Raw genomic sequence first — 18,965 nt, 5'->3', positions numbered from 1 at the left:
GAAAATGCTTGTGTAGTGCAGAAGGGTTATAAGGCTTGAATGTATTTTAATTTTTCCCTGTATATACCTATATTAGATATATATAGCTCCCTAATCAGCCCTCCATTTGTTGCTGGCACAGAATGAGCCTTGATGCACTGGTTTCACCACTGAAACTCCAGCTGAGCTGTAGGAATAACACATCTTGGGGTCAGGAGCCTTAGGGATCCTGCAAGACAAATCTCTGTGCAGACCCCTTGGCAGCAGTGGGCAGATGGAGTCAGGGAGGGCTTTACATAACCTCATTTTCTGCCATGTTGTGGATTTTTTTTTCCTTTCTACATATAAAACGAAGGTCAGATCTTTACAGGGGAAGTACAAGGCAAATCTAAGCATCTTGCTCTTTGCATGTGAGGTTTCATTTAGTGCAGTAAGAGAGCTGGATGTTCAAGGGATAAAAAAAATTGCTGAAGTTCCTGTATATTAATCAGCAGAAGACCATCTATTGGTAGCTCTTATGAAGCAATGCCAAAAAAATCAAGCAATTAATCATAGATAAATTTAGATTACCAAAAATGGTGGTTGTTATTTTTTTCTACATGTGCAGGTGTCCTACAGCTTGTAGGAACATTGTCATTCAGATGACAGCCCCCTCTCAGTAAGATGGTACATGGGGCACTGCAGTGGTCCCAGCAGCATTCCTGTACCCATTTCCAAGGAGAGCTGTGTTAAAGCAGCTCCTGTAGTACAAGTATGTTCTAAGTCTTGCATCTCTGGTTTTTCTTTGGTTAAGAAACATGTAGAGCTCATAGTTTCTGAAGCATGAGCTTTTTCCTGCACAGAGCATCCTTTCATGATGATCCTGACTAAAAGCTCCTGCAATGGTTCAGAGCTTATCAGATCCCCATTTGCCATGGTGGGAAGTTCTGACCCAGTTTCTCTACCAGTGGAAAACACTTCTCCATGCTCCAGTGCTTGGTGTGTCAGGAAAGATGATATTCCAGCCACAGTCACTCTTTCCCTGGTGGCTCAGATAAATGAGCCTGTCACAGCAACGCAACCACCTAGAATATTTGTTTTCATTTGTCACTTGGAATTCCCCTTCCACTTCTTTCCTGGCTCGTGCTGATGTTTGGGAGCAGCAGCCAAGGTTTCCAGGAGCCTCTTCTTGCAAGTGTAGGTGCCTCTCGGAGCTCACTGGGTTTGCGGGGTGGCGGCAGCTCTGCGATCGCTCGTAGCCCTGAATGTGTCTGATCTAGCCAAGTGAGCTTGCTCCTTTGAAGTCCTTGTTTCATGCCAGGCCTCCAAGGGGCCTTCCCACGAGAGATTTTGCCTTCGTGTGTCTTCTCTCATCAATATTTAAAACCTGTCATATCTAGTGCAGCGCAAATAAGATCCCATTCTGGCTTACAAGCGGCTACATATAGCTTTACCTGCAGAGTTATATAAATGCAGTCCTAATTAATTGGTGCTCTTGCCTTGCATGAATAATGGATCTGGTTAGTGTAAATACACACAGTAGTTTCAGGCTTGGAGAAATGTGGGAAGTGTGCACTAGCAGTGGGAGAGAGAGGGCAGAAAGCAGGGAGAAAAGGAGGCAACGAAAGAGAGATCTTTGAATCTTCCCCCGCTTTTTTTTCTCCGTTTCTATGAGCAGTTGTTTTCAGCTGCATCTCCCTGAGCTCAGTCCCTACTTAGAACAGGGTCCTCATCATCCCTTGCTGGAGGCTTTTCCCACTGCAGTGCCAGGTCCTCTCCAGATGTTTGCCAGCTGCTGAAGGGGGGCCGTGCTGGGAGGGCAGCGGAGCGGCTGCGCCGTGGCCGATTCAGCCCCGCTCTGCTGGGCTGCAGTGTTTAGCTGAAGGTGCTGGTAATGCGACCGTGACAAATGACTTGCTCATAATGTGACCTGACAAATCCGCTGTGGAGCTGGAGGGAAGTGCTGTGCTCCTGGCCTCAATAAATGTGAGTATTGCATCCTGCTCACAGCCTGAAGAGCCTGGCTGTGGCAGGTGCAGAGGTCCTTTAAATATCCAGAGGAACCTGTCTTTGAAAGAAGACTGTACCTGTGGGGCTCAATTCCCAGCTCCTGGAGTTAAATACGCTTTTAAGTGTGGAGGAAGCTGCTAGTTAGATGGTGTCTTACAGGAGAGAGGCCAGAAACGGGCCAAGCTCACTAGGGCCACTGGGCACATGGTGCCCTGGAAGGGTTGTGGTGTGCTGTTCCCTCCCTGTGAAAAAAGCTTTTGCCTCCTTCTTTGGAAGGGTTTGGATTTTCTTGCCTGCCAGATTGGGAATAAAGACCATTTGGGTGATTTTTATGTGAGAAATAGCTGTGGCATTCAGGGCCTTGCCTCCTGCCAGCCAAGCCCAGCCTACACAAGCATTATGTGCTTTATTCAGCTGTGTGATAGTTCAACTAAAAAAGCCAAACCGTTAAAACTCACCCCAAAACCAGTGTGATGGAGTTGTCAGTGGAAGCTCAGGGTAACATTTATTCAACCTGTTAGTCTAAAGATCTGTGCTGCAGAGGTCATGGGAGCAGTGACCATCACCTAAGGAGGTCATGGAGCGCTGCTGAAGCCAAGAAATCCCATGTGTTACTGTAAGTGCTGCCGAGTGACCGTATCCCAGTGGCGTATCCTCCTGAATTCCTAGTATAGAGTTCCAAAAACTACAGCCATCCCTACGTTTGCCCTGCGCTCTGCGAGGACGGGCGTACGCTCGGAGTAACACATGGATCCCCTGCTTACGTGGGCAGCGTGAGTGACTGTGCCTGGCGTGGGACACGCCGGAGTCTGGAGCTGGCAGGTTATTTCAGGTTGGATGCAATTTTTCCTTCCCCGAGGCGAGTGGAACAGAATTGATAAATATGGCTATAGGTGGCACTAAAGCTGAGCTGCAGCCCAAGGAAGTTGTTGGAGTCCTTGCGTGGGGTAGCTGTGGATGTTACCTGTGGGTGAGAAGGCAGTGGCTCCTCCTGAGATTGAAATGCTGGGGTGTGTTTAAATGTTTGTTACAGTATCCATAGATATATCTATAGGCAGATCTATCTTTATGGGTATCTATCTATAAAGACATCTACAGATATCTGTCTCTAGAGAGAGAGACACACAGAGATATAGAATATAGAATAAAATAGAGAGAATATATATAATTACAATGTCTATAATGGATATGTATCTAATAGAGCAGATCTATCTATTAGGTATCAATTATAAATATATATATATTAGATCTACTGTATGAGAGGGGTATTCTGGAGATCTGCATAATATATATAATATCTCTATAGACAGATATTTATATTAGGGATGGATATCTATATAAGTATCTTTAGATAGATAAAGGTTTCAAATCCATCTGCACAGTGCCGGTTCCTGCAGAGCAGCAGTTTCAAATGGATATATCTTGGTCTCTGGATTGCTCAGCCAGCTCCTCAGCTGCTGGTCCAGCCCTCCCCGTGATTTAGTGGCATTGCCAGCTTCTCCAGTGCCGGCATTCCCACTGCAGTCTGCTCAGCCTCTGCATGTCAGTGACAGGAAAAGAAAAATAGGGAAAAAAGGGAGGAAAAAGGACCAGGTTTCTGCTTCAGCGGGCGCCTCCCGCTAGCGTGTGGCAGGAGATGATGGAGTCATGGCAGGTTGCAGAGCCCCAGTAGCCAGTATTGGCATTTGAGTGCCCTCTGCTGATGGTGATGTGATGCGAGGCTGCAGTGAGGGGCTGCTGTGCCGAGCATTCCAGCAGTTTGCTGAGAGCCCCTGCTCCCTGGGGAATCCCAAAAAACCCTCCTGGGTTGGTGTGGGTAGCTGCAGGAGTTAGGCTGGGTTAAAAGCAGGGGATGTGGGAGCTGCAAGTGTCACCCAGGGCCCCCCAGGATGATTCACAAAAGTCTGTGGGTCAGTTGTCATTACCACAAAATTCCCTGAATTGCTGTCAGCAAAGGTGCTACAGAGTGGAGCAGGCAGGGATGCGGCCCAGGAGGGTCAGCAGGAAAGAGTGGCCTGAGGATGGCAAGGGAAGCCCCCACACTGCTCATTTTGTGTTTCAGAAGGGAAAAGCCCTTGGATTTTGGGCCCTCTTTACTAGTTTCAGATCTCAACAAACATTAAGAGGAATGTGTTCCCCTCTTGACAGGCAGTAACTCCCCTGGCTCCCTCCCTCATCCTCACTGGGGCTGAGATGTGAGTTCCCCATAAGTGATGGGCTCATGCAGCTCCTGGGTGTCTAAGGCCTGATTAGGTGGGGACCATGCGCTGCCCTCGTGGCTTCATCTGCAGGTGGAATAAGAAATTATCCTCTGGTGCTCAGAGGATGGTCTGGGTTCTCCATAGCTAGTGCCAGGCATCAGAGTGCGTGGGGATGGAGTGGGATCAAGAAGGTGGGATCAGGAAGCCCCTCTACCACCCAGATGGACTGGCCTGCTAGCAAGGCATCTCCTTGGGTGAGTGGGAGCACTCTGGGTCTGTGGGCGAGGTGACATCCCAAAAATCATGCGAAAAAGGACTTTGAGCTCCCAGGGAAAGGAGTAGGGGTGCTGACCTGTGCCTCCTGCCCCCACAGCAACAGAGGCGGGAGAAGGAGCTGCGGAAGCAGCAGGAGCGGGAGCAGCGCCGGCACTATGAGGAGCAGATGCGGCGGGAGGAGGAGCGGCGGCGTGCAGAGCACGAGCAGGTAACCTGGTGGGAGCAGGCCTGTCGCCTTCAGCGTGGCTTCCTCTTCCTCTAATCAGGGATTTTCTTGTAAACACTCATTTTTTACTACTTGAGAGCAAATTGCTTAATTGTTAACACCGCGTGTGTTGCTTTCACTGCTGTTGTTTGTTTCCGTGTGGATCCACTTGCTGGCCCGCAGGTGTGGAGACACTTGATGCAGGTTTTTTCCACCCACTTGTTCCTGGGGGCAGATTTTTTGGTATTCCTGGGACATGTTTGCCGTTTTCCAGTGGTTTCCATTCTTTACCACTCCCTGTAGAGTAGTGGACACCCTGGGCTCTTTGGGCAGGGACCGAGGGCACCTGTGCTGATTGATCAGTGCCAGCACTCGGGTGGGGTGGATGCGGGTGCCCACCTCATTCTCTTACCTCTTGGGAAATACTGTCTCTTTTACCTTCTCTCTCTTTTTCCTTTGATCCTTGCTGCCCATGGCTCCAGGAGTACATCAGGCGACAGTTAGAGGAGGAGCAGAGACAGTTAGAGATCCTGCAGCAGCAGTTGTTGCAGGAGCAAGCGCTACTTCTGGTAAATGGGAGGCCCCGGCCACGCTGCCGCTTCCTGCCCGTGTCGCGTCCGCATGTGCCCACCTGCACCCATGTCCCCCAGGTGCCTCCTGCCATGCCCAGACATGGGGGACACCACATGCCTGGAGCCTCCTGTCCCGCTCTGTGGCTGCCAGCATGCCTTGATTCCCTGCCGCCGCTTCGGTGCACGGCTCTCGTTGCATCCCTTCTGCGGCGTTGGCATGTGTGTGCCTCCATGGGAGGAGCAGCCCTGATGCCTCCATGGGAGGAGCAGCCCTGGTGCCTCCATGAGAGGAGCAGCCCTGGTTGCTGCTGTGTAGTTTTGAAGGCTGTTTGCAGCATGTTGGGGTGCATTCGAGCTGTCGCGTGCCTGCACCCATCAAACCCACCCTGCCGTGTTGCTCTTCATGTTCCAAGTGAAGGCTCTTGTTTTAATTTCCTTGCAGGAATGTTGTATATTCACTTGTGTGCTGTTTGCATTGTAGATGTCCTCTTTTTTTTATTTAATTTGGTTTTGAGTTATCCTTTTTAGTGCTGGTAGCTGTTACTCTTACTGCATTTTCTTTTAATCCGCAGGGATTATTCTTTTTTACTCTTGCTATTAATTTCATTTAGGAAAAAGAAAAACCCTCACACAAACCCTTGTCTTCTAAAAAGGCCCTTTCAAAGTGATTTACTCCTTAAACCTCTTAGAGCTGTAGAGATTCAGAGAGATCACACAATTGGCTCTGCTGTGCAGCCCTTCCCAGGATCAGCGAATTGATCCTACAGAGGAGTTGGTTTTGGTTTGGTTTTGTCTGACCACAGAATCATGGAATGGTTTGGGTTGGAAGGGACCTTAAAGACCCACCTCATTCCAACTTGCCATGGGCAAGTACACCTTCCACTGGAGCAGGTTACTCAGAGCCCCATGTTGACCAGGTGATGTTTGACACCTCACTGGATTGATCCTTTGTTCTTCCTGTCCAGAAAAATCCTGACAAAGTCAATGGTAACTCCTAAGTGAATGTCAGCTCTTAAGGATGTCACAGGGTTTCCCTGACAAGGCAGCATTAGCACCCCCCATTCCCATCAGACAGGGCAGTTCAGCAGCTGCAAAGCATCGATGCTGGAGTCACAACTCTGAATTTGTTGTCTCTGCCCTCCCAGCAGTCTCTCCTCGGAGATGCTTTGCAGCTCAGTCCCCAAAGTCTTTCAAATCAATAAGCTTTTCCAGAAAAGAGCCTTTCAGATTCCCCAAACAGATAAATGTGCAGTCTGCAGGCTGGCCGGGCACCTTTGTCACTGTGTTTTCTCCTGGGTAGGAGTACAAGCGTAAGCAGCTGGAGGAGCAGCGGCAGGCGGAGAGGCTGCAGAGGCAGCTCCAGCAGGAGCGGGACTACCTGGTGTCCCTGCAGCAGCAGCAGCAGCAGCAGCGGCAGGACCAGAGGCCAGCAGAGAAGAAGCCCCTCTACCATTACAAAGAAGGGATAAATGCCAGCGAGAAGCCAGCCTGGGCCAAGGAGGTAGGGGAGAGCGAGGGGTGTGGGGGGAGCCAACTGCATCCACAGGGCTGGGCGTGGGGTTTGGTCCCAAGTACCCACTGGAGATTGTGCTCCACAGGGTTGGGATCCAGCAGATGCCGTCAGCTGTGCTGGAAATACTCCCACTTTGTGTGTGTGTCTCCACATTTGTGTTTGTGCAAGCAGAGGGGAGGAAGGAGGTTTTTCCATGAGGGCATGCAAGGAAGGAGGATGGATCCCTCCTGGAGGCGTTCAGCCCTGTTGGGCTTGTGGGCATAGAATCATAGAATGTTAAGGGGTTGGAATGGACTTTAAAGATCATCTTCTTATTCTCCTTCCTGGCACATGCACAGGGGGCCAGGGGTGAATGTAGGGGCGTGGTTGTCGTGGGGTGCCTTGCTGAGCCCTAATTCCACATAGTCAGGGATTGGACAGCTGTTCTTCCCAGGCTCAGGGCTGTATCTCTTGGGATTGCTCTTCTGTGTTTTTTTTTTCTCTCAAACAAAAAGAGAGAATTGTTGTAACAGTTGTGAGATCTTGAATATTAATTATTGCCTGGCTGAATAGTCTTGAAAAGATGAAGATGTGCATTGTCTGCAGTGCGGATTCAGGATCATGTGCAGACTCTTTCTCCTTAGTGTCTTTGTGGTGGCTCCAGTAAGACTGGTGCTTGCTCTTGCTATTAATTTTTCTAAAGTTCTTTGTGTTTAGTTGGTTTAAATTTATAACCCTACTCCTGGGCAGAAAGATCTTTTAATAACTCCATTATTCTTCCTACTAAGGAAGACCTCTGCTCGGCTGCCAGATGTCTGGCACTCCAGTCCTGGCAGAGATGTGATGTGCATCCAACATGTAGCTGTCTCCTGGTCTTTCCTCTTGACAGTCCTCAGCTGCATCCACAGTACCTGCAAGCTCAAGGAATTCAGCCAGCTGTCCATTGCTAAGCAATGGCCAATGATATGAACAGTTCTTGGCCTTTTTAAACCATCACAGAGATAGATGTGGGTGTCAAAAATTGTTTTCACCTCTTCATATACTCCCTTGGGTTTCTTCTTCATTGCCTTCCCATTTAGTCTTCCTTCTCTTTTTGTGGCAATGCACCAGATGATATATTTTCATGGAGTTGCAGCATCATTCTCCAGCCCTTCCACTGGAAAAAGAGGTTTGATAAGTGGGATTTGCAGATGAGACTTTCCAGATGTGCTGAGCTACCTCTGACAGGAGAGGCTTCTACCTGGGTGGTGCCTCTGCCTCCTCGTGCAGAATTGGGTCTCTCCTGATCATCTGCAGAAGTGCTGTGAGAGTAGGTAGCTGGCAGGAAAAAGGGAGTAAACTCTTTCATTTTCTGGTTTTGAGTAAATCCTCTAGAATGTTGCTAAAGTACCTCTGGCACTGTCTTCAAAACTTTAGCAAAGATATATAAAAAGGAATGTTATTCTTTATCTGGGATGAAGGAGAAAAGTGCTGGATTTAGCTCTCCCTTTTGGACACAAAGGCCCATTTCTTGTATTCCACGGAGGAGGCGTCTTTTTGTTGCCATCAGTGGAAGCAGGACCTTGGGAACTGCACAGTGTGAATGAGAGTAGCAGAACATGGCCTCTTACCCTTTGCGGAAATCATAGGGAATTTCAGGTTTCCTGTTGTTGGGGAACATCTTCAGCTTCTACCATTTAGCTGTCCAAGCCAGTTGTTCCTCACCTGTGTCACTCTATCCAGTTTCTAATTAAATGTTCAAAGAAGCAGCTGAGGCATCTCTCTGCTCTTGGGAGTGGTTTGATGTACTGCCTGGGCACAGCACCCTTGGCAACTTCCCGGAACGACTTCTCTCACCTCCATCCCTTGTTTTATCTACTGCATAGTTCCACTTTTAGCAATTTAGGTACTTTGCTACAAATAGTGAATGCCCACCCTTTCTGGCTGTACCAGATGCATTTGTACTGGTACTTAATCAGTGGTTCTTGCTATAGTTTTGCAATTTCCATACCTAACCCATGCATGCTAAGTTAACAGAAATATTGAGACTTTATTTTCCTTTGGGAACAATGAAGAGACAAGTCTGGTGCTCAGCCTACAATTTCTGGAGGCTCTGCAAAGCTTATTTGGGTATTTCCTGAGGATTTTGCATTATATTCTGTACCGCCCTTGTTTTTATGCTTTCTGGTCTGAAGCCTTCTCTCTCAGGAGCATGATCACACAGCTGAGCTCTCTTCATGCTGTGCCCTTCTTTGCTTTTCACACTTCTCCTTTGTGCACATATTTTCCAACCTCACTTCTCTTCACATCGTGACTACAAGACCCTGCAGACAAAGGGTAAAGCATAAAAGTGAGGTTGTGGCCACTCACCTTGTGGTTGTGCCCCTGCATTGCCTTGTTGGAGACTGGCCCATTGGTGACAACAGAACTCTGGATGAGGAACCAGGCTGTGCTGCATCTCTTAGAGCTTCCCCAAGCACAGTCAGGAATTTCTCTTTATTCTGAACAAAACAGTCTGATCAGATAGTCCTGCCAACACGCATGGATGCACATTCCCATCTGCTGCCCCTTCTATTCATCTTCTAGTGAGTGGAGGGTTGTCCACTGGAAGTTAACTTGGGCTGTAGCTTGGGTGCTGTCCCAGACCTGCCCTGTTTGCCAAGTCACATCTCTTCTTCTAATCAGGGACTAGCTGGGCCTTTTTGGAGAGCATGTTGGGACTCTCTGGTGACCCAGCCAGGGATGTGGCGTTAGCACTCTTAGCAGTAGTCCTGAAAGTACCAGCTCCCTTTGTTACTGACTCTTCTGTTATGAACCAGTATTTGCCAAGCAAGGTGTTGCAGGTAGCCAGGTGAAACTTGGTCAGCTGAAGGATCGTTTTGGGCAGGTATATGTGATATATAACCGTGCAGAAAGGAGGGGACAGGTTTAACCAGGCATTTCCCACATGGTGGCTGTCCCCTGCGGTGCTTTCCCGCAGCTTGGAGCTTCCCGGGAACTCGGGGCTCGGCTGTGCATCATGAGCTGTTCTGTTCTCTGCAGCAGCCAACACCCATGTCAGCTCCTCCTTCAGTCCCCGTGGCTTTTATCCTCCTCTCACTTTGAAGTGATGTATTAAAACATTAGCAGCCTTCCCCTGGGACTGCACAGACGCTGCTGAGGATGTTTCCTGTTTGAGGGGAGTCTTGAGTTCAATCATAAATGGCCTGAACTGGAGCAATGATGAATTCCTGAAGAGTTTTGCAGCTTTTTCCCCTTCTCTGTCTAATGGTGGAGTCAATAGGGCCCCACAAAATACAGCTGAAGAGTCCCAAGAACTGGTGCAGTGGTGGTGCCACAAGGTGCAAGCAAGGAGATGCCAGCAGTGGGAAACCAAGCACCTTTCTCCTTCCCAGTACCCAGACTTCCCTCTTTCATCACTCTCCTGCCTTCTCCTCCACAAAAGCCTTAACATCCTCCATAATCAGCTGCACATTATGGGTTGGCAGCGTGCCGGAGAGCGCCTGCAAACAGCCGGAGGACGCGGCGGCACCGTCTCTGCCTGTCGTTGTTGGTGCCAAGGCCTGGCTTATAAGGAGATGTGCTGGACCAGCCTGTGACCCAGCACTTGCTTCTGTTCCCTTGCTCAGAGGGAGTTCTCCTTCCCATCCTTGTGTCCACTTCCATGGGCAGTGCTGACCCGAGCTCTGCCTCTGCTGGTCGGTGGGCAGTGCCTGGGGAAGTTGTGGTGACCTCTTAGGACTCAGCAGAAGCCCAGGTGGTCCGTCCTGAACTGAAAAAGTCCATAATGCAAATTTCTTACCTATTTTACTCTGTCTCCTGCTCAGTCTCTGAAAAAGAGTCATTTTTATTCATATAGTGGCTCTTTTGTTTGATGAGTATTTATTTACTTAAAGAAGAGCTGTGGTTGCTGGCAAGCAAATGTGTTTTAAAGATTGCCTTTCAGCATGGCATCGTCCATGGTGGAATCAAGACATGCTAAGGGTATTTAACACGTTAATGATACGTAAATGAAAATATTCAGCAGATCTTGAGGTATCAAAAATTCTGCATAGCATATGCTGCCTGAATATCAATGCACAGTCTAACTGCAGGATGGCACATAAGGCTGGGTTAGCTGAAACCACCATGTTCCCATCAAGGGTAGCTGAAAGCAGTGGGCTTTGGGTTGAATTTTCTCTCAGTAATAGAGGTTTTTCCCCTCCCGTACATGACAAGGTACCAGACTCACTAAATCCAGATCAAAACCAGCCGTCTTCTGGCTGCCATGTTTATTGTTTTATTCGAATCAAAGAAAACCACTCATTATGGTGTTTACAATAGTGAAGGAAAAGGGTCTCCTTGCTTAAAGATACATTTGAGAAGAAGCAAGAGTTTCTCAGGAGTCGTCTTCTAGAGGCACCTCTCTGAGGCATGTTGCCTTTTCTTCATTTTTTCTTTTTAGCTTCTTTATTTTTCCACTCCATGTTCATAGATTAATGAAGTGCATCAATACAAATAGTGCTTCTGGTGCCTCTAAATGCATTTATTGCATGGTCTGCGGGGTAACTCGAATTCCATGATCACAGAATCGTTTAGGTTGGAAAAGACTTCCAAGACCATCGAGTCCAACCTTTGACTGATCACTAGGTTGGTCAAACGTTAGCTGTAATACACCTAAAGAGAGAAGAACTTCCTCTTTGTGTTTATGGATGCCTTGATTTTCCATTGGAAATGGCCTTTTGTGGGGTGTTGACCCGCTCTCCCCATCCCCCTGCAGGTGGAGGAGCGCTCCCGGCTCAATCGCCAGAGCTCGCCGGCCATGCCCCATAAGGTGGCCAACAGGATTTCTGACCCCAACCTGCCTCCTCGGTCAGAGTCCTTCAGCATCAGTGGTGTGCAGCCAGCCCGGACCCCACCCCTGCTCCGACCCGTGGACCCGCAGGTAACGGTGCTTCCCCGGAGCCAGGATGCTGGGGGTGCTGGTAAGGTAACGAGGAGAAGAGCGGATTAAAGGGAAATAGTGTCTCGCTCCCTGGTCCCTCAGCCTTAAGTGTATTCATGAGTAAGAGCAGCATCTACATCCATGAGTATTCCTCCTGTCACCTCCATGTGTTAGCAACATCACACTGGTTTATACCTTCCTTTGAAGCATCACGGACTGGTTACTGCTAGAAACAAGCAGGAGGACCGAGAGGAACTGCTGCTCTGATCCAGTGCAGCAGTTGCTCTGATCCTCTTTGGGTCTGGTTTGTGTAAAGGACTAAAAACCACAGCACCTGGTACAAATGACCCAGGACGCTTTGATGCTGAGGATCATCAGAAAGAGGTTTTGCTTTGTTTGCCGCTTTGATTCAAGGTTTTGTTTTGGTTTTCCATTGAGTTGACATCAGTCACAAACACATCTGCAGAGGGCATAGATCACCATGACTGTCACGGAGGAGGGGCATCGTTATTTTAAAAGTTTCCCCCAGCCATGAGGTCTGCAAGTACTCTGCCACCAAAAGCTGTAGGAGTATTGGTGCTGGTTTTGGTCCAGGCCCTGGAATGCCTCCCACAGACTCCAGCAGGGATTTCAGAGGGAAGTACAAAGCCTTTGCTCCAAGTCCAGCTGGGCTTTTTATGGGAAAATGTGCCAACTTAGTGCCATCCACGTGTGCTATGTACACCTCCAGTACCATGCCAGCTTTAAACAAAAACATGCAGGAAAGCCCTTAAACATACAACTCTTTTGCCCAACATACGTGGTCTGTATGCCTTGGGAAGTGGGAAAAACCCCACATCACTGTCATCTCTCTGATTTCACCACGTATTTTTCAGTGACCTTTTTAGCAACCCTTATCATCAACAGCTACAAAAACTTTTGTTTGGCAGTAAAATAGCAATGACAATGTTGCTTGAAGCCCAAAGCCCCTTGTCAGTGTGTGTGTGCATACACACATACCTGTGAGACATGAACAGAGACGTGTATGTAGAAATGTCAAATAAAAGCTCCAACCCCGCTGTATCAAAGAAGTGCAGCTTCACGGGGAGCTGGGAAGAAGCTCTGATTTCACAAACTGTAAATTTGTGATTTTCTCATGTTTCCCACAACTGATACCAGTATTCCGTTCACTCGTATCCTATAGGGCTGATCCATGGGATAGGGGATCTATAGAGACTCATGCCTCAAGATATTTTTTTAAGCCATCTATGCCTGAGAATTCCTGATGATTTTTTTTTAATCAATTATTATTTACTATCGTTTCCTTCTTTTTTTTTTCATTTTTAACATGGAAAATCCATGACAAACCTCATTAGCACAACTGTAGAGGTGCAGGCTTAGGAGCTGGAATTTCTGCCAGCAGCAGGCAGAGCCTGGGGTGGGCACGGTGTGTGCGGGAGCTGGCAGGAGGGAGCAGTGTGTCCCTGTGCCAGGGTGGCACCCACGGAATGGCATGGGGGCTGTCAGTGCCAGCCGTGTCCCTGCACATGCAGGAGTGGGCAGGACTGAGCATGAAATTCCCTGATTTTAAAAGGCTGAGTTGTGCAAGTGTAATTTTTAACAGATCTTGCGTTGATGCAATTAAAGTCAGAAGTTCCTGAAACCAAGGCAGTGCTGATCTCAGACCGAGGGGGCTTTTCAGTGCATCCAAAGTGCTAATCAAAATTATCTTTTTTTAAATCAAATTTTTAAAATTTTTTTTGATTCCTTTCTTTTTTTGATTTTGGTTTTCCTATTTTGACTGATAGTTCTGTTTTGACTTGGTGCTTAGATTCCACATCTGGTCACTGTGAAATCCCAAGGAAGCTCCTTGTCTGGGTCTCAGTCACTGCATGAACAGCCTGCAAAGGGACTGGCTGGGTTTCAGGAGGCTCTGACGGTGACCTCTCACCGCACTGAGATGCCAAGGCAGAACTCGGACCCCACCTCTGAAAACCCTCCTCTGCCCCCTCGCATTGAAAAGTTTGACCGAAGTTCTTGGTTACGGCAGGAGGAAGACATTCCACCAAAGGTAACACTGTCGCTCCTCACTTTCAGCACATCAAAGAGGCAGTCCCAGAGCTGAGTCCCTCCAGCAAAGCAGAGTGGCCTGGACTGAGCCCATCCCTGTGGCTCTCCAGTACTGACCTGCCCGGGGGCTGCCTTTCCTGAGGCAGATTTTGCACAAGTTACTGGGAGCTGCTCTTGGGTGCACACACAGTGCTGCAAAATAGCACTGCCCTCCAGCAGAGAAAGTTCTCGAGCCCGGACAGTGGCCAAAACAAATTAATTTCCCCTTTCCCTCAGATAAAAAACAACCTTCTGTTGAAATAGAATTATAGGAACATAAAATTTGTCATACTCAATAAGACGGGTCCTTTTTAGTCCAGTACTGTGCCTCCAGTTGCAATCAATATTTGATGGAAGACTTGTAAGGGCTCCAGCAGCTTTATACATTCATTGACATTTTGGCAGTGTCTGGTAGTACCTCTTTAATTAGGATTCTTCTGGACCAGTATTTCGATCGTGTTGTTTGTACACCTTCATTTTGGAAGAATTATAACTTGGCCATTAAAGTTCACCTTACAGTGAATCAGTGCTCAGCCTGGGAGGATTTTTACAGAGAAGAAATTATTATAAATTGATTAGTGACAGTGAGGCAGTATTTGTCCCTGATTGAGAGGCAATTTTTCTGTGTATTAACTAAGTAAGTGACTTACCTTTTTAAGAGCAAAATCCCAGTTATCAGGTAAGCGTCCCTGTGCAAGGGATCTATGGTGGTGTCATGGGTGTTAATAATGTTCCTGGTTTTGCTCTCATTAAGTGAGAGGAGACAGCAGTGCTCAGCTGAGGGGAACAGCAAGCCAGCAGCTCCTGGAGCTGTTTGTGTGCTTGGCTCCTCTGGAGTGCAGGAGGGCCGCTGCCTGCTTTTAACCTAATTAAGTAAAAACCCTTCCAATTTAATGTTGGCTTTTGCTATGAGTTCTTTGGGAAGGACATCTCAGCTACCGTGATGCCCTACATGGTGAGACCATGGCACCTGCTGCTGGGAGAAAAGCTGTTCTCCAGCACTATGGAGTATTTCCCCCTGGGCTGAGGGAACATGAGCTCTGGAAGGAGTCCCCACTAGATCACATTTAGGGCCGTTAGTGATACCCATGAGGAGTCTGACTTCACATTTAACTGCCCAAAGTGGGTTTGCTGTGTTTGGAAGCAATGAAAGGACTGCCCCATGAGGCTGTTTCTGTGGTCCAGGGTCTTGTTTCTGCCAGTGCTTATGGCTGGATGCTTCAGAGGAAGGTGAAAACCTCCCCAAGTCCTGACTGCAGAGTACCCTACCCAGAGGGGAGACTGCTTTGTAATGAGACAAGCTGCAGCTGGCTATGCTGCAGAGCATAAAGCATGCTCACTCACTAAATCTTTTTATCTTACCTGATTACAACTGTGTGTTTATTAAAAAAAAAAAAAGCCTAATCCTTTTTTTGCTAATCCCACCAAGCCCTTTGCCTCTGTTACCTGGTGCAAGGTATTGCATGGTGAGTATTGTGCCTCTCCACACAGACACTGCTGGGGAATGAGACCACCATGCCTGTGGCCATGTAGAGGTGCCTGTGCTCCCACGGGATGGGGCAGGGCTCCAGGGTTACCTGTCATAGCACCTGTAGGCTGCAGTTGGCTTTGGGTGTTTGTGGTGAGCCATCCTGCCAACAGCAAGGGTTTGGCAGCAGCATCTAAAGCTCAACAAAGGACATAGTGTTTAATCCAAATATTAGGTGGGTCAGTCTGGATCTTCCCACTGTCAACCCTCTTGTTTGTCCACTGGTCAACATCTTCTGTCTGCTGGCTTGTGTCATGTCTGAACTAGAGGTGCTAAAAAATCCGACGTGGCTTCTGAAATGCACTTGAGGGTGAATTTTACCTTAAAAATTAGTTTCGGAGTTTTGTTAGATTTACATTTTATAAATCTCTGTCTCTGTGTGTGTGTATGTCTGTGCATACATTCCTTTTTGAACAAGTGCCCTGTTTGGGGGTAGCTGGGCTGCTCTGTGTGCTGCTGGGGACTCCTGTGCCAGGAGCATTCCTGACAGCACCTTTGCAGCTCCCTGCTGTCTCACACTCCAGCGATTCCTTCTAAAAACCAGGAGCTTTGTGTTTTATAACTGCCCTAAACATTACCTTTCTCTCAGTGGGAAATCAGTTGTAAATCAGCCTTAAGGCAGTGCTGGAAGGTGATCCCGTGATCTCTCAGGTGGTGGGCCAGACCCTGAAAGGCAGATGTCTCTGTTCTGTTCCAGGTGCCTCAACGAACCACTTCCATATCCCCTGCTCTGGCAAGGAAGAACTCCCCGGGCAATGGCAGCGCCCTGGGACCCCGGCTGGGCTCCCAGCCCATTCGGGCAAGGTATGGACATGGAGGGGACAGGCAGGAGTGATCCCAGTGTGCCACTGCCACACTGCTCCTGGCCTTGCCCAGCAACCCTGCTTTTGCTGACTGGAACACCATGACATTTGCAGGGCTGCTCATCTCTGGGATGAATTTTTGCATCCATTAGTGTTTTGTACCGACACCAAATGCTGTGAGCACTGGGATCCCTGGAGGTTTTGTTCCTGGGCTGATACATTCCTGCACATCAGAGTTTGGAGGTGGATGCTGCACCTGCTGCGGGGGGGTCAAGTGGGAATTTGGACACTCCCTTTAGTGGTATTAGATTCTGGTTCTCCCAGTGTCACCTCTTGCATATAAGGAGTCCATATAAGCCAGTGGGTAGGTCTCAAAGGTACATTCCATACATTTCCTATGCATCAGAGCAGCTTTTCACAGATAATGACTGAGGAATGTGCTTGAGGACAGACACACAGCTTGCTGAGATATTCTTTAGATGTAGATCAAGGATTAAATTCCTTTTGGCTTCCTAGGACTAGGGCCTTTAGCTTGACCAGATCCAGCTCTCTGGTACTGTGCTATGCAGGGTGCACTTGGAGCACCCGAGGAAGGAGCTGCACCACTGCTGCAGTCTGATCTCTGCCATGTCACAGCTATCCCTGGGCATGTTTGAAACGAGCAGGGAAGCTGACAGGCTCTGCTCAGAGCTGGACGGCAAAAACACGGCTTAGTCATGCGAGAGCTTGTCTCTGCTTTGCAGAGCGAGGCCTCAGACGGGCAGATCTCGGGGGAAATAGGAGTTCCAATTAGCTTTGCGTGATGGAGCTCCTTGACTGCTTCTTCCTGCCGTGTCCTCTCAGGGTGAGGTCAAAAAGTGAACGCTGGGATGTTCATAGTGTGTGCTGTCACTAGTTTGAGCATACGCCTTCCTTTCCAGCTCAGTGCCCCGTCCCTGCATCAGCAAACTCACAGGCAGCAGCCTCGAGTCGCTGGCAGGGCCAGCAGTAGGAGGAAGAGTATTTTTTGTTGTTCCTTTTTTTTTTTTTAATTAGAGAAAAAATATATCATGGTTTGTTGCTCTTCTTTGCTTGAAGGCTGAAACATTTCGAATTCTTGAAAACATAGTTCTTCTAATTAGCTGTTGCTTGAAGGACAGTTTAAAATGCAGAGGGACATTGGACTGTGTAGTCCTTGTAAGTAATGGTATTGGAAGTAAAATGATAATGGGAGGCTGGGATTTGAGTTCAAGGTTGCCCAGTGTTTCCTGCAGCCTCATGATCCCAGTCCTGGTTAGTTCAGGTAAAGACACTGGTTGCCAAAGTTTTCAAATACATTTCATGAGTTAATTTAGCTAAGGACACGTCAGCCATACAGGATGAGCTGGAGGCCTTCAGTTTGATGAAAACTGGAAATTACTAGGTTGCTACTATGTCTATTGAACTTAAATATTCAGTGGAATTATTTCATACTTCATTTCTCTCAGAGTAATGTAACATTTTTCCAGTTTTCCTTTTTAACCACCTCTGCTATTGGTTCTCGATTCTGCCCATGCATAAATATAAATATTACAAAAATATTCTTTCTTTTATTTGTCACCCTGTTGTAAAAAATGAAGGGATATTTACTGTACATTTTTAACCGGAATTTTAATAAGATCACTTACAGAAACACTGTATAAAACCAAATTGCATAACTCTGTGTGAACATCTCTTCTGATGTCGTTTCAATGCCAAGTAAGAATTAATTTCCTAAAGGCATCCAATACCCAGAGAGATATTAGTCACTCTTTGTGTATCAAGGGCACTTTTTTATTCTAGATTTATGTATGTTCACAAGGGTGAGAGAAATCAAGGAAGAAAAGTGGGTATCTGATGCAAGTTTGAAGCGAAGCCATGAAAATTGGGGAGTGTGAATAAGTGGTACAAATTATCTGCATCCTTGTTGCAAACTGGAGATCCTTGTTCACTGAAATCTTTGTCTGTCTAACAGCACTTTGCAAATTCCTGCTTTTATGATAAATATTAATGGTTCACTGGGTAACTCTAGCATTGCAAATCCACAGAGCAAAAGGGAGTTCTGAGTTGCCAAATTTGACAAAATAAGAGTAGAAGGCTTCTCTAGGCAATTTTTTTGTCGTGGCTGTAGTGCACCCAAAATTGGTGAGCCTCAGCCCTGTCTTCTCCAGCTGAGGAGGTATCTCCCCACCTGTGCAGCTGTCCCTGTCAGTGTGGGAAGGGTCTGGAGCCCCGGGGGGGTGTGTGACACCAGCTGATGGTGCCCTGCTGTTTTGTCCTCCTGCAGCAACCCAGACCTGAGGAGGACAGAGACCATCGTGGAGAGCCCCCTGCAGAGGACCAGCAGTGGCAGCTCCTCCAGTTCCAGCACTCCCAGCTCCCAGCCCAGCTCCCAGGGTGGATCCCAGCCCGGCTCCCAGGCTGGCTCCAGCGAGCGCAACAGAGTCAGAGGTGAGCTTGGAAACATCCCTTAGCACCGGGCGCTCTCTCTGCGGCTTCCTGATACACAGGAAGGGCAAGAGGCCTGTGACCTCATGTTTGGTTTTTAAAAAATTTAAAAAAATCAAAGGATCCATCATTTCTGTAAGCTGCTGGCCTCCTTGCAAATGGAGATGCCAATGCTCCCTTCGGCCTGGAGGCTGATGTGGGATACCCACAGCAGAGTGTGCTGCTCCTGGGCTTGGCATCGCAGTGCCGAGTAACTTGTACAAAAGGAGATGGGAGTTATGCTTTGGAGTAAACAGAAAAAAATACCTGTGTGCTTCCTAGCTCACTTCTTCTGACATGGTATATAATGGTATATAATAATTTCTTTGGAACTTCATCTTTGTGCAAAGCCTGAGATTGGAGCAGAGGAGTGACTTAGCCTGGAAGAAGCTTTCTCTGCAGTGGTCTTGCCAGGCAGCCATGCTGACACGGGATTTATATTCCT

The 18,965-nt window shown here is 47.9% G+C and overlaps 1 protein-coding gene across 6 annotated transcripts in view; it reads left to right on the top strand.

Annotated features, from left to right (window-relative positions):
- TNIK (TRAF2 and NCK interacting kinase) overlaps positions 1–18,965 on the top strand; it is a 153,289-nt gene that overhangs the window by 110,967 nt on the left and 23,357 nt on the right. For 3 of the 6 annotated variants that reach the window (XM_051781686.1, XM_051781682.1, XM_051781683.1), the window contains exons 13-19: positions 4,543–4,653; positions 5,133–5,219; positions 6,523–6,723; positions 11,453–11,617; positions 13,428–13,667; positions 15,931–16,037; positions 18,321–18,484. In XM_051781686.1, the coding sequence (XP_051637646.1) occupies positions 4,543–4,653; positions 5,133–5,219; positions 6,523–6,723; positions 11,453–11,617; positions 13,428–13,667; positions 15,931–16,037; positions 18,321–18,484 (1,075 nt within the window). The remainder of the gene's footprint in view (positions 1–4,542; positions 4,654–5,132; positions 5,220–6,522; positions 6,724–11,452; positions 11,618–13,427; positions 13,668–15,930; positions 16,038–18,320; positions 18,485–18,965) is intronic. The other 3 variants (XM_051781684.1, XM_051781685.1, XM_051781687.1) reach the window with 2 other exon arrangements.

Source organism: Manacus candei, unplaced genomic scaffold (assembly GCF_025592945.1).
Source record: "Manacus candei isolate 608988 ecotype Guabito, Panama unplaced genomic scaffold, ASM2559294v1 h1tg000015l, whole genome shotgun sequence".
Taxonomy (NCBI): Eukaryota; Metazoa; Chordata; class Aves; order Passeriformes; family Pipridae; genus Manacus; species Manacus candei.
The sequence above is the reverse complement of the archived record's forward strand: the minus strand, read 5'-3'. Positions and strand labels throughout refer to the sequence as shown.